Source organism: Bufo bufo, chromosome 3 (assembly GCF_905171765.1).
Source record: "Bufo bufo chromosome 3, aBufBuf1.1, whole genome shotgun sequence".
NCBI classification, from domain to species: domain Eukaryota; kingdom Metazoa; phylum Chordata; class Amphibia; order Anura; family Bufonidae; genus Bufo; species Bufo bufo.
Genome location: NC_053391.1, coordinates 409223081 through 409235393, shown reverse-complemented (window position 1 = coordinate 409235393; position 12313 = coordinate 409223081). Strand labels below are relative to the sequence as shown.

The 12313-nt window shown below is 44.9% G+C and overlaps 1 protein-coding gene across 2 annotated transcripts in view; it reads left to right on the top strand.

The window, feature by feature from the left end:
• RABEP1 (rabaptin, RAB GTPase binding effector protein 1) overlaps positions 1-11719 on the top strand; it is a 123563-nt gene extending 111844 nt beyond the window's left edge. The window contains exons 18-19 of one of the 2 annotated variants that reach the window (XM_040424868.1): positions 1719-1835; positions 9896-11719. In XM_040424868.1, coding sequence (XP_040280802.1) covers positions 1719-1835; positions 9896-9997 — 219 coding nt within the window. In that variant the 3' untranslated portion in view covers positions 9998-11719. The remainder of the gene's footprint in view (positions 1-1718; positions 1836-9895) is intronic. The other variant, XM_040424869.1, reaches the window with a different exon arrangement.
• The last annotated feature ends 594 nt before the right edge of the window (positions 11720-12313 follow it).

Sequence of the window (12313 nt, the reverse complement as noted above, 5' to 3'; positions counted from 1 at the left end):
TACTCCATAACTGACGGGTAGAAGTAGCCCAGGGTTGGGCAGGACTCCGCTGGATACGGAGAGGCCTCGGATCTTCCCGCCATAAGGCATAGAGTCCCGGACAATCAGAGTGGAGTAAGCAAAAACGTGAAGATCTCAGTGGCGATCCTGAGCTCAGGTTGGAGCGTGTGCAGACTTTTCAGCCCTGGTTTTGGGCCCTTTTCTTGTGAGAACGGGCCGCCAGTCAGCCGCCTGGGGTGGCGGGATAGGTGGATCATCTAGATCTGCTGGCTTCCACGAGGGGATCTCGATAGGGCTCAGCCCCAGCTGGGACCAACTAGCTTGTAGATCCGCTGGCGAACGAATAGTGACCTGGCGTCCGTTTTTTAGGACCGCAATGCCGAAGGGGTATAGCCACCTAAATAGAGTGGCTGTCGCTTTAAGGGTATCTAGGAGTGGACGAAGGATGCGTCTTTTAGCCAGTGTGGACGGGGCTAAGCCATGCAATACATATGCACATACAGCTGATCTATGCATGCGTATTTATGTTTTTTCAGGACTTAGCCCCGTGCTTATCTTCAGGGAAGCAGCTCAACAAGGAATCCCTGAAGCCAGTTACCTGATCAACATTTATATGCTTGATCACCATTCACTTGGTAAAGTGCTGAAGGGACTGAGGGTAATTTACGAACAGATAAACGACACTTTTGTGGCATGTATCTGGCACAGATTCTGTCGCATGCCATATTGCAGCAGAATCTGCGACTTCTTCCCCGCTCACGCCAGGTATAAAAATGGGGGCGTGGTGTAGGTGGGAAAAGGATTGGGCGGCCTGGTTTAAACATAGAAAGTGGTCTTAATGTAAGACAGCAAGGAAGCTGTCTTACATTTAGAATCGGCAGTGGATACGCTGAAGTTATGTAGTGGCCGGTGACTCTCTATAACTTCAGCAATCCACAGTGCAGGGGCTTAAACACCATCTAAAACCCCAGTCATAATAAATGTTCCTCTAAGTATTTATAATGGGAGCCCCTTTATTAGCCAAAGGGGTGAGCCTATATACAAAAGCCCTACACTCTGTCTTCACCACAAGTCTGGTTCCTACTGTTTTTTTAAGAGCTGGAGATCATCTTGGTGATCCAATCCCATTTATTACTTAGTAGCATATTAATAAGTGATTATTAAAGAGGGGTTCCAGGGTTCAAATATTGACGTCCTGTCCTCCTCCTAGAGCTTTAACTTCACATGCATCTCTCATATGGCCTTTGTGCAGCTCACTAACATTCAGATGAAGGTTATTTAGCTGCAAAACCAAGTAGTCACTACAAAATGTACAGCATTACGCTTGGTGTAGTATGAAGAGGCCACAGTGCTGGTCCAATCTGCGATTTAAAAAAGTGACTTTTTCAGGAGGATTTTTCCAATTTTAATTTGACTGTTGAGGGGTTAAATAGCTTGTAATTTCTTTATGAAAGTCCAAGGCACCACCAAAGTGAATAGTTCAAAACACAGAAAAGTTTTGGCAAGCTGGCCTTCAAGTCCTGTATGCTTCTGTGGTCTGAAATACCTGTAGCTTTTCACTTTGACGCCTTGGGCTTTGTTGCATATTGTGCCGCGAATGTAGTGGAGCTCAATCCTCAAGCAAGCACAGCATTCCCTGCTCTGGTGCACGCTTGGTGTCCGCTCCTTAAACTCGATGTTTCAATTGACTGATGACTGACCTTTTTTCCTGTTTTCAGACCAGCCTAGAGGAGTTGTTCTTTGAAGAAAAGAACAAAGCACAGCGCCTACAAACAGAGCTGGATGTTAGCGAGCAAGTGCAAAGAGACTTTGTAAAGTTGTCGCAAACTCTGCAGGTAAAAGCACAGGGACGCTGTCAAATGTATCTACAGTCGTGGCCAAAAGTTTTGAGAATGATACAAATATTAGTTTTCACAAAGTTTGCTGCTAAACTGCTTTCAGATCTTTGTTTCAGTTGTTTCTGTGATGTAGTGAAATATAATTACACGCACTTCATACGTTTCAAAGGCTTTTATCGACAATTACATGACATTTATGCAGAGAGTCAGTATTTGCAGTGTTGGCCCTTCTTTTTCAGGACCTCTGCAATTCGACTGGGCATGCTCTCATCAACTTCTGGGCCATGTCCTGACTGATAGCAACCCATTCTTTCATAATCACTTCTTGGAGTTTGTCAGAATTAGTGGGTTTTTGTTTGTCCACCCGCCTCTTGAGGATTGACCACAAGTTCTCAATGAGATTAAGATCTGGGGAGTTTCCTGGCCATGGACCCAAAATGTCAAAGTTTTGGTCCCCGAGCCACTTAGTTATCACTTTTGCCTTATGGCACGGTGCTCCATCATGCTGGAAAATGCATTGTTCTTCACCAAACTGTTGATGGATTGTTGGAAGAAGTTGCTGTTGGAGGGTATTTTGGTACCATTCTTTATTCATGGCTGTGTTTTTGGGCAAAATTGTGAGTGAGCCCACTCCCTTGGATGAGAAGCAACCCCACACATGAATGGTCTCAGGATGCTTTACTGTTGGCATGAAACAGGACTGATGGTAGCGCTCGCCTTTTCTTCTCCGGACAAGCCTTTTTCCAGATGCCCCAAACAATCGCAAAGAGGCTTCATCGGAGAATATGACTTTGCCCCAGTCCTCAGTAGTCCATTCACCATACTTTCTGCAGAAGATCAATCTGTCCCTGATGTTTTTTTATGGAGAGAAGTGGCTTCTTTGCTGCCCTTCTTGACACCAGGCCATCTTCCAAAAGTCTTCGCCTTACTGTGCGTGCAGATGCGCTCACACCTGCCTGCTGCCATTCCTGAGCAAGCTCTGCACTGGTGGCACTCCGATCCCGCAGCTGAATCCTCTTTAGGAGACGATCCTGGCGCTTGCTGGACTTTCTTGGACGCCCTGAAGCCTTCTTAACAAGAATTGAACCTCTTTCCTTGAAGTTCTTGATGATCCTATAAATTGTTGATTGAGGTGCAATTTTAGTAGCCACAATATCCTTGCCTGTGAAGCCATTTTTATGCAACGCAATGATGGCTGCACGCGTTTCTTTGCAGGTCACCATGGTTAACAATGGAAGAACAATGATTTCAAGCATCACCCTCCTTTTAACATGTCAAGTCTGCCATTTTAACCCAATCAGCCTGACATAAGGATCTCCAGCCTTGTGCTCGTCAACATTCTCACCTGAGTTAACAAGACGATTACTGAAATGATCTCAGCAGGTCCTTTAATGACAGCAATGAAATGCAGTGGAAAGTTTTTTTTGGGATTAAGTTAATTTTCATGGCAAAGAAGGACTATGCAATTCATCTGATCACTTTTCATAACATTCTGGAGTATATGCAAATTGCTATTATAAAAACTTAAGCAGCAACTTTTCCAATTTCCAATATTTATGTAATTCTCAAAACTTTTGGCCACGACTGTACATTGTTTAGTCTTCTGTTATATCAAATTCATCAACTTTATTTCTAGAAATAAATGTTGATATCTTCAACATCTTTATTACCTTGGTAGTCATTTTATTAACTTCTAATATTTGCACAGGTTAAAAGGCATCTGTCAGCAGATCTGTACCTATGAAACTGGCTGACCTGTTCCATGTGCACTTGGCAGCTGAAGACATCTGTGTTGGTCCCATGTTCATTTGTGTCCGCATTGCTGAGAGCAATGAAGTTTTACTACATGCAAATGAGCCGCTATTATACCTAGAGGCTCTACTGTCTCTCCAACTGCCACAACCTGTGCACTTTGATTGACAAGGCTAGGCAGTGTAAACGTGATCACGCCTGGCCCTGACTTCTCCTAAAGTCAATCAAACTGCAGAGGGCGCAGCAGTTGAAGAGAGAGAAGAACCTTTACATGTAACGGCAACGCCCTGTTTCCCTAGAGCAGTGATGTCGAACCTTTTAGAGGCCGAGTGCCCAAACTGCAACCCAAAACCCACTTATTTATTGTAAAGTGCCAACACAGCAATTTAACCTGAATACTATAGTTCAATATAGTATATATTCCATGTACTTTATCATTTAGCTATTAAAGCCTGCCTACATTCAGTGCCCTGCCTGTGCTGTTCATAGTGCGCCCTGCGCTGATGAATGGCAGGAAAAGTCTAAGGCATATTGGTACACCCTAGACTTTTTTCACAGTGCGGGTGCCCACAGAGAGGGCTCTGAATGCTGCCTCTGGCACCCGTGCCATAGGTTCGCCATCACTGCCCTAGAGGCTTGTTTGCATGTATTAAAACATTTTTCTTAGCAATGCAGGCACATATGAACATGGGACCAACACAGATGCCTTCAGCTGCCAAGCGCACATGTAACAGGTCAGCCAGTTTCATAGGTACAAATCTGCAGACAGATGTCCTTTAATTATCAGGGGTAATGTCATTATGCGTCAAACAGCTGCTTGTTCATGGTTTCAGTGTAGCAACTGTTTTTTCCCCTTTTCACTTAATTGTTAGATTGGTTTCTCGCCCATATTCATTGGGGGACACAGAGACCGTGGGTATAGCTATGTTCTCTAGGAGGCGTTGACACTAGATAAAGCTGTTAGCTCACTGATTCAGATCCTGACATGAATCCGAAGCAATCTCCTAACATTGCGTCTACGGTGGCCAGCAGCACTTGTCATAGGCATTACCCCCTTCCTTGGCGGAGTAATTGCACTACTTGGGATACAGTACTGACCTTATACATTGTCCCCGGTCATCGATGGTCTAAGTGCCGGATGTATACATTCTTCCTTCTGTAGGTGGCGGAATTGCATCTCCACTGGGTTCAGTACATGCCGTATTCATTAGCTCCTTCCACAGGTGGCAGGATGACATTATCACTGGTTACAAGGTGTGCTGTATGCATTACCCCCTTACTTAGGTGCTAATTGCACTCCCACAGGGTACAGGACTCGCCATATGCACTAGTTCTCGCCGTGGGCATTAACCCTCCTTTATAGTTGGGGTATTTTCCCTACCACTGGCTTAAGTACTCTGTACGCATTCCACCTTCCATAGGTAGGGTAATTGCACCACCATTGGATACGGTACGCTATCCTCCCATAGCCGGAGTGTTACACATCACTGTGCTTCCTGCCTGCCTAACTCCCTTTTGCAAGTGATCCACTAGCGGGGGAATAACGGAATATCTTCAGATACGGCAATTCAACAGTCGGTACTCAACGGTGCCTGGTACTCTTACTGTAGTGCTATATGAGTGCCGCCAATGGTACGGTGGCTATTCTCATTGTGTTATTTTGGTGCTGGTTTTGGCCATGATTTTAACTCCTCTGTCTTCTCAGGGGGCTTACTAGCATCACTTGTGTCCTAGAGACTCCCATCTCCATGGGTCTTCATTGTTCCAGTCGGTCATGATATTGTCCGCATCAGTAGTAGTGCCTACACCATTGCAAAAATATGGTGAGTACGTTCCAGCGAGTCAAGTGCTTCACTGACTGTATTCTCTATCCACCACTCCTCCTTCTCTGGGGAAGTGGTTATGCTGGCACTCTGGTAGCAGCTACAGCGTGTTCTCCTCCACAGGTGCAGCCCTTCGCTAATGCTAGAGTTCGTAGTCGCTACAGTGGGACATCCCCTCAGGTAGGGGCCCTACCCTGGCGCCAGCTTGGCAGTTGCTCCTGTTCAGCGCCGTTCCAGGTAGAGTTTTTTAACGTTGCTCTACTTAAACTGGGGCATTAGGGTACGTGGCTTGTACGGATAGTCTCAGGCCTCCCTCTCAGTTTTTTTGCGCTGACGGGGCGAGCACTGGCTATTACTGTGGGAGCGGTATTGCATACCACTACATACCAGTTTTTTCGTCAGGTGATGGACTCTTCTACAACTGAAATCCTTGGCTACTTCTGTATAGCGCCGGTCTCTACGGGAAATGGGCTTGGACCTAGCCTATTCTTCCCCTGTCCCTTTCCTCCTCTGGATCTTGATTCATAGACACCCTGCATGCCTTGGTAGTTCCTATGTTACTACCTTCCCTCATCTGCATCTGCACAGGGTATTCCTTTAGTGGCCTTCCATTCCAGGCACGCTTCGGTCCCGACTGGTGGGCTGTGGCCCCCTCCACATCCCTCCTTCTATGGGGACTCCTTCCATTGGTCTGGGTGTGCTAACAGTATCTACACGAAAGCTCCCCACCTTCTCTCCCGTGCGGGACTCCTGGAAACATACGACATGGATGCCCTGATGTCTCCTTGGCGGGAGTTCCCTCCTTACGTGTTTCTTCTCTCCTACCCAGGTTTCTACAGAGGATCAGATGGAGGGAAATCCGACAAAAACTAGTAGCTCCGGATTGGCCCCGTCGCGCGTGGTATGCCGATCTCGTTCTCCTTCTGGAGATGTCCCTTGTCACTGCCACTCAGAGACTACCTTCTTTTAGGTTCCGGTCTTACATCGGCAGTTAGGGTCTTGGTTGACGGCGTGGCTTCCCCTGGTGCCCATGGTAACCTTCCTTCAAGGAGTGGCACATATGGTTCCTCCGTACCGTCCTTTACCACCGTGGGATCTGAATATAATTCTCTCAGCGTTCCAGTCTTCTCCCTTTGAGCCCTTGGGGAGATATCTCTCCTGCTCCTGTCCTAGAAGGTAGTTTTTTTCTTTTTTTCTTGTGGCTCTCACATCCATCAGACGGGTGTTCGAGTTGGGGGTGCTCTCTTGCAGAGAACCCTTCCTGGGTCTTCACAAGGATAAGGCATTCTCTGGCCCATTCCCTTTTTCTCCCGAAGGTGGTCTCTGTCTTCCACATCTATGTAGAAATTGTCCTTTCTTCACTGTCCCGCTCCTTCACTCCCTAGGGCAGGGGGTTACGTCATTATTGGCAGCCTCCAGTCCCTTCCGGCGTACAGAACCCCTTTTTTGTCATCCGGAGGTTCCACGCAAAGGATTGTCGGTCTCCGAGGTGGCAATTGCACTATGGATTCGGTCTGCAAATGCTGTACCATTCCGCACCAGTGCGGGGTTACGCCCTTAGGTGTCACGGCTTGCTCCACTGAGCGGTGGACGCTTCTTGGGCTCTGTCACGGCTCGCTCCACTGAGCGGTGGACGCTTCTTGGGCTCTGAGGCATCGCGCCTCGACTGCGCAGTTGTGTAACGCAGCTACCGGTCCTCATTACACACATTCACAAAGTTTTTCCAGGTGCATTCTTATGCATCGGCGGACGCTGCTTAGCCCGCAAGGTCTTGCAAGTGGCAGTTTCTTAGATGCCTGCAGGGACACTTGCTTCCATGGGTCTGTGGTTTTTCCCTCCCCGTGGACTGCTCTTGAATGTCCCACGGTTCCTGTGTCCCCCAATGAATATGGGTGAGAAAAGGAGATTTTTGTATAACTTACCAGTAAAATCTCTTTCTCGCTCTTCATTGGGGGACACAGCACCCACCCAGTATTGTTGTTCGTCCACAGTGTGGCAGTTGCTGGTTAGAACCCTGTTGGGTCTTTGGCATGGTTGGTGTTCCATGTTTTTTCGTTGGTTTACTTGCTTCTCTTACTGCTTGTACACAAACTGAAGCTCTCTCTCCAGGCTGGAGGGGGTATAGCTGCCAGGGGAAGAGCTAACAGCTTTTACTAGGGTCAACGCCTCCTAGAGGACATAGCTATACCCACGGTCTCTGTGTCCCCCATTGAAGAGCGAGAAAGTGATTTTACTGGTAAGTTATTCAAAAATCTCCTTTTTATAATGTACAGAAATGGATATAAGGAGTAAAGATTTTTAGATTTGAGTTTTGCAGAGCATATAAGTGTTTGTCAAAGAGGTTGTCTTCGGGACCACTCCTTTCAGAATGATTTTGATGGGGCAATCATCTCCACGAGTCTCGCTCTCACCACATATGGCGAACAGCTTATTTTGAGGCGCCAGAACAGGTAACTGGTTAACGGAAGGGTATGTGTAAAGGGATGGAGCAGGTGTATATAGGCTCAGGTGGCAGATAAGCCAGCGGTCAAGTCTACAAAATACACCTAAAACATCACAAATGTTAAAAAGGGAAGGTGGTATTACTAATTGAGTCAAGGGACTTACTTTACCAGGGAGGAGGGCGAACAGGATAAACTCAAGACACCTAACCTCCCTCGCCGAGGTCGCCTGTAAGATGGATGCACACCCCGTCCTCGTGATGGAGATGAACTGGAGGACTTCCAAATCAAGGATCCTTTTTTTATTCTTATTTGGAAGTCCTCCAGTTCCAGTTCATCTCCATCATGAGGACGGAGTGTGCATCCATCTTACAGGCGACCTCGGCGGGGGAGGTTAGAAGGACAGGTGTCTTGAGTTTATCCTGTTCACCCTCCTCCCCGGTGAAGTAAGTCCCTTGACTCGATTAGTAATACCACCTTCCCTTTTTAACATTTGTGATGTTTTATGTGTATTTTTTATACTTGACCGCTGGCTTATCCGCCACCTGAGCCTATATACACCTGCTCCATCCCTTTACACATACCCTTCCGTTAACCAGTTACCTGTTCTGGCGCCTTACTATACCATTGTCTGTCTCTTGTGCATGCGGTGCACTTAAGTGTCCTTGTGTTTCGCCTTTTCCAAGTGGGTAGCTGCCTTCCATTGTAACGAGTTACCACGACCTGGTGTCTGTTTTGTAATATCTAGTTCTCCTCTGGCGCTCAACCCTGTCCCCTCCCTCCTTTCCCTCCCCATAACATTTTTCCCACTCATATACTCCATTTTTATTTTTTTCACTTAAACAGCTTATTTTGCCAGGGAAAGCCATGGCCAACTGGGCATTTCCCCTGCAGAGGCCACTACAGGGGAAATATAATATTTCTTGGCCGCCATTGGAATGTATGGCCATTCATGTAATATAAGTATGGTTTGGGTCCACCAAAATGGGAGCATCTCCTACAGAGTGCCTCTCCATTTCAGCTTATAAAGGGGGCCTGAGCAAGGAATTTTTTTTCTAGTCTTTTAAAAAAAAAAAAAAATTGTAGATATTTTATTCTATTCTCTGTATATGATTATGGGGCCAGCTTAAATTGTGATTTTAACAACTTCTGAATAAACATTTTCTTTAATCTGACATCCTTCTTGGGTGGGGTAGGGATCATCTGTGTAGCACAGTAGTCTACATTTAAAGTCTGTATCCCTTTACTGTCCTTTAGTATTCTAAAACAAAGCAACTTTCACTACCCGTCTTAATCTCCAGTAACCAAAATATGGAGTTTATATCTAGCTTGATTAAAATAATAAAATCTACAGCTTGGCCAGCCAGTATATAATCTACATAGTAAAGTGTATTTGGTGGTTATCTAGTTCTTTAAATGGGTTGTCTGAGATAGCCCATCAATATCAAAATCCCAGAAAACCTCTTTAAAATTGTTTATGAAGGGACTGTGGCGTTCCCCTTCATTGCTTACCAGGCACAGCCATCATACTTGGGGGTGCTGAGATTTGAACTGGTCTAATATTGGTGGTCTATTCTAAGGATAGGCCATCCGTTTCAAAGAGCTGGATAACCCCTTTGGTCTGACACTCGATAATACAGAAGTTTTGATAATTCAGCACAGAACTGCATGACTGTACTGAATGTATGTACACAGGTATGAATTGTATGTTTAAAGGGGTATTCAGGATTTTGTTATTGATGGCCTATCCTCAGGATAGACCACCAGTATGTGATCGGCAGAGGCCCGACACACCACACTATAAATGATCACGTTTCATTGTAGCTACAGCACTGGAAGTCTGCTTTGGAACTGTGGAGCAGTGTAGTAACCACCTCCATTCACTACACAGTGGACAGAGTTTTGGCACGGGAGCTACATTGGCGCATTGTCTATGTCAGACAGGCCATCCATAACAAAATCCTGGAATACCCCTTTAAAGTATTACTTAGGAGACCTAAACCAATGTTGATTTCTCTAACAAGTTTGCTTTGTTTCTCAGGTGCAGCTGGAACGTATCCGACAGACCGAGTCATTAGAGGCAATCCGTGCCATCCTGAATGATACAAGACTAACTGACATTAATCAGCTTCCCGAGACATGACACTCCTGTGTCACACACATCTATGGTTGCAACTGAGTTTTTTTTTTTTTTAAAGAAAAACTCTTCTTTATAGTAACAATTAATTATTATTTAACTCTTCTCCCAGATCAGGGGACGTGGCTGTATGTGAATAAGAGCACTGAATAAGGGAATAAATCATAGTGCAGGTAGACGTCTTGAAAGCTAGGAGCAAAATCTTTCCATGAGGAACACTAATGAAACATGTTGCTTTCTCTGACTAAACAGTGCTGTCTCTCCAATAATAAAAATCTGCGTATTTTGTCTTTCATTTTACTTTTGGGTTACACAGGCAAAGTAAAATCTTTAGGGCAGATTATGGAGGACTTTGTGATGGCCTCTACATACACCATTCTGCTTGACCCGTCCGGTATGGTGGCAGCACACGAAGCCCCTCTGTGGGTTACTTTGGCAGGCTTATTCTGCACATTATAATCTAAACACTCTTTAGACAGGAATGCCCATCTGTAATTGAATTCCAACCTCATGGCAATTTTGGGATCTATCATATGAATATAAATCTAGTTATTACAAAGGTATCCAAGAGACAAGATGGCGAAAAAAAAGGGTCTGGTGCAGACAGTAATGTTGAGTACATATAATGGTATATTAGTACTCATTACTCGTTGGCTGCAGGTCAGGATTTGGATTTGCAGTGACTGAGCATTCACGTATGAAGAACATTAGCAATACCAATTCCAATATGCAGTGTTTGTTTTTTTTAAAAGGACTTTGAGCAAATCGAGTAGTGGTGTGGTCTGATGCTAATTCTGTCGTGCAGTAAATAGACTTGAAAACAGATTTTTCTTTCTGTGTATTGCAGCATGCACTGCCAGTTTAATGTGTACAGCAGTAACAGTGATTCTGTCTTGCATGCCATGTTAGTTTTGTACAACATATATAGTAAATGCTCATGTCATACTTCTGCATTTGTCTGTGCAAAGGGTTCATTTGGGTTCACTTATCATAGATGGATATGATACTGCTCCATTCCGATCCATATGGCAGCCATAAGTACTGATGTATAATTATGCAGAGGGAACCTGTCACTGTGACATACATCGACTCCCATTAGAGAAGGTGTCCTAATAACAGTAGCGCCACACTCTGGGGGAAAGCAATCAAACAATCCATGAGGTATACAAAGACTGTATATTACATACAGAGTACATGTACCAGTTTACTGTTACTGGTGACTCTGATGTGCTCTCTATGGTGTGACAGATTCTTGGCCATCGATTTTAACACCCAGTTCACATTTTAGTAGCCACATTACATAGCCTTTCATTATATTGTGTTATACAGCAGTCATTACAATAAGCCGGTTATATATTTTTCTGTGAAACAATAGTTTTAACTTTTCAGTAATAGTTTACAGATATATATTTATAACGCACAATTGTTTGAATATATTACAAACGTTGCTAATATGACAAATTATCAAAGCCATTAGGTTCTTGTGAAGGATGAACCTAACCCTGCAAGAGATGATCACTTGATATTACGGTATAATCAGTGCACTGGTGGCCAGTGAATGGCTCCATGGTCTACAGGAAGAGCTTGTATGCAAAGCAGTACATCTCTTGTTGGGCTGAGATGAATAAGCCAAGTGGCTCCTCAAATTTATTGAAAGGACGTTTTGATTAGATGTTGAATGATCCCTCCAAGCCCAGTTTGTATAAATTGTGTGCTGTTTGCCACTGCCCCTTGAGAGTTTGAAAGGCTATTCACACTTGACAGATTTGTTGCAGAAATTTCTGCAACTCCAAGTATGGATAGGACTTGCATAAATCAATGTGCTTACCTCGAAAACGATTCCTTTCCAATTTTTTCAGCTAATTTGCTGCATTTAAATATACCCTTTAGGGCTCTTTCAGACGAGCATGTACTGAGTGGGAATCGCGCTGTGTGTGTGATTCCCCGTCATGGACATAATGCTGTGTGCCTCTGCATGACCTTACAGAATTATACGGACAGCGTTATGTCTGTATAATTCAGTAGATACAGGTCATGCAGAGACACACGGCATTATAAATCAGTATAATGCTGTGCGCTCCTGAGAAATGAGCAGTGTCCATGACGTGGAATCATGCTCACACACAGAGCGTGATTCCCGCACAGGACACGCTCGTCTGAAACAGGCCTTAGTGCTATTACGCCTATGAGCACCTTGAGGGGTTCCTATTTCCTCAGAAAGATTTAAAGGGGTTGTCCAAGGGTAAGAAAAACAGGGCTGAATTCTTCAAAAAGCAGTACCACCCATGTCTATGTGTTGTGTTTGGTATTGCAGCTCAGTTC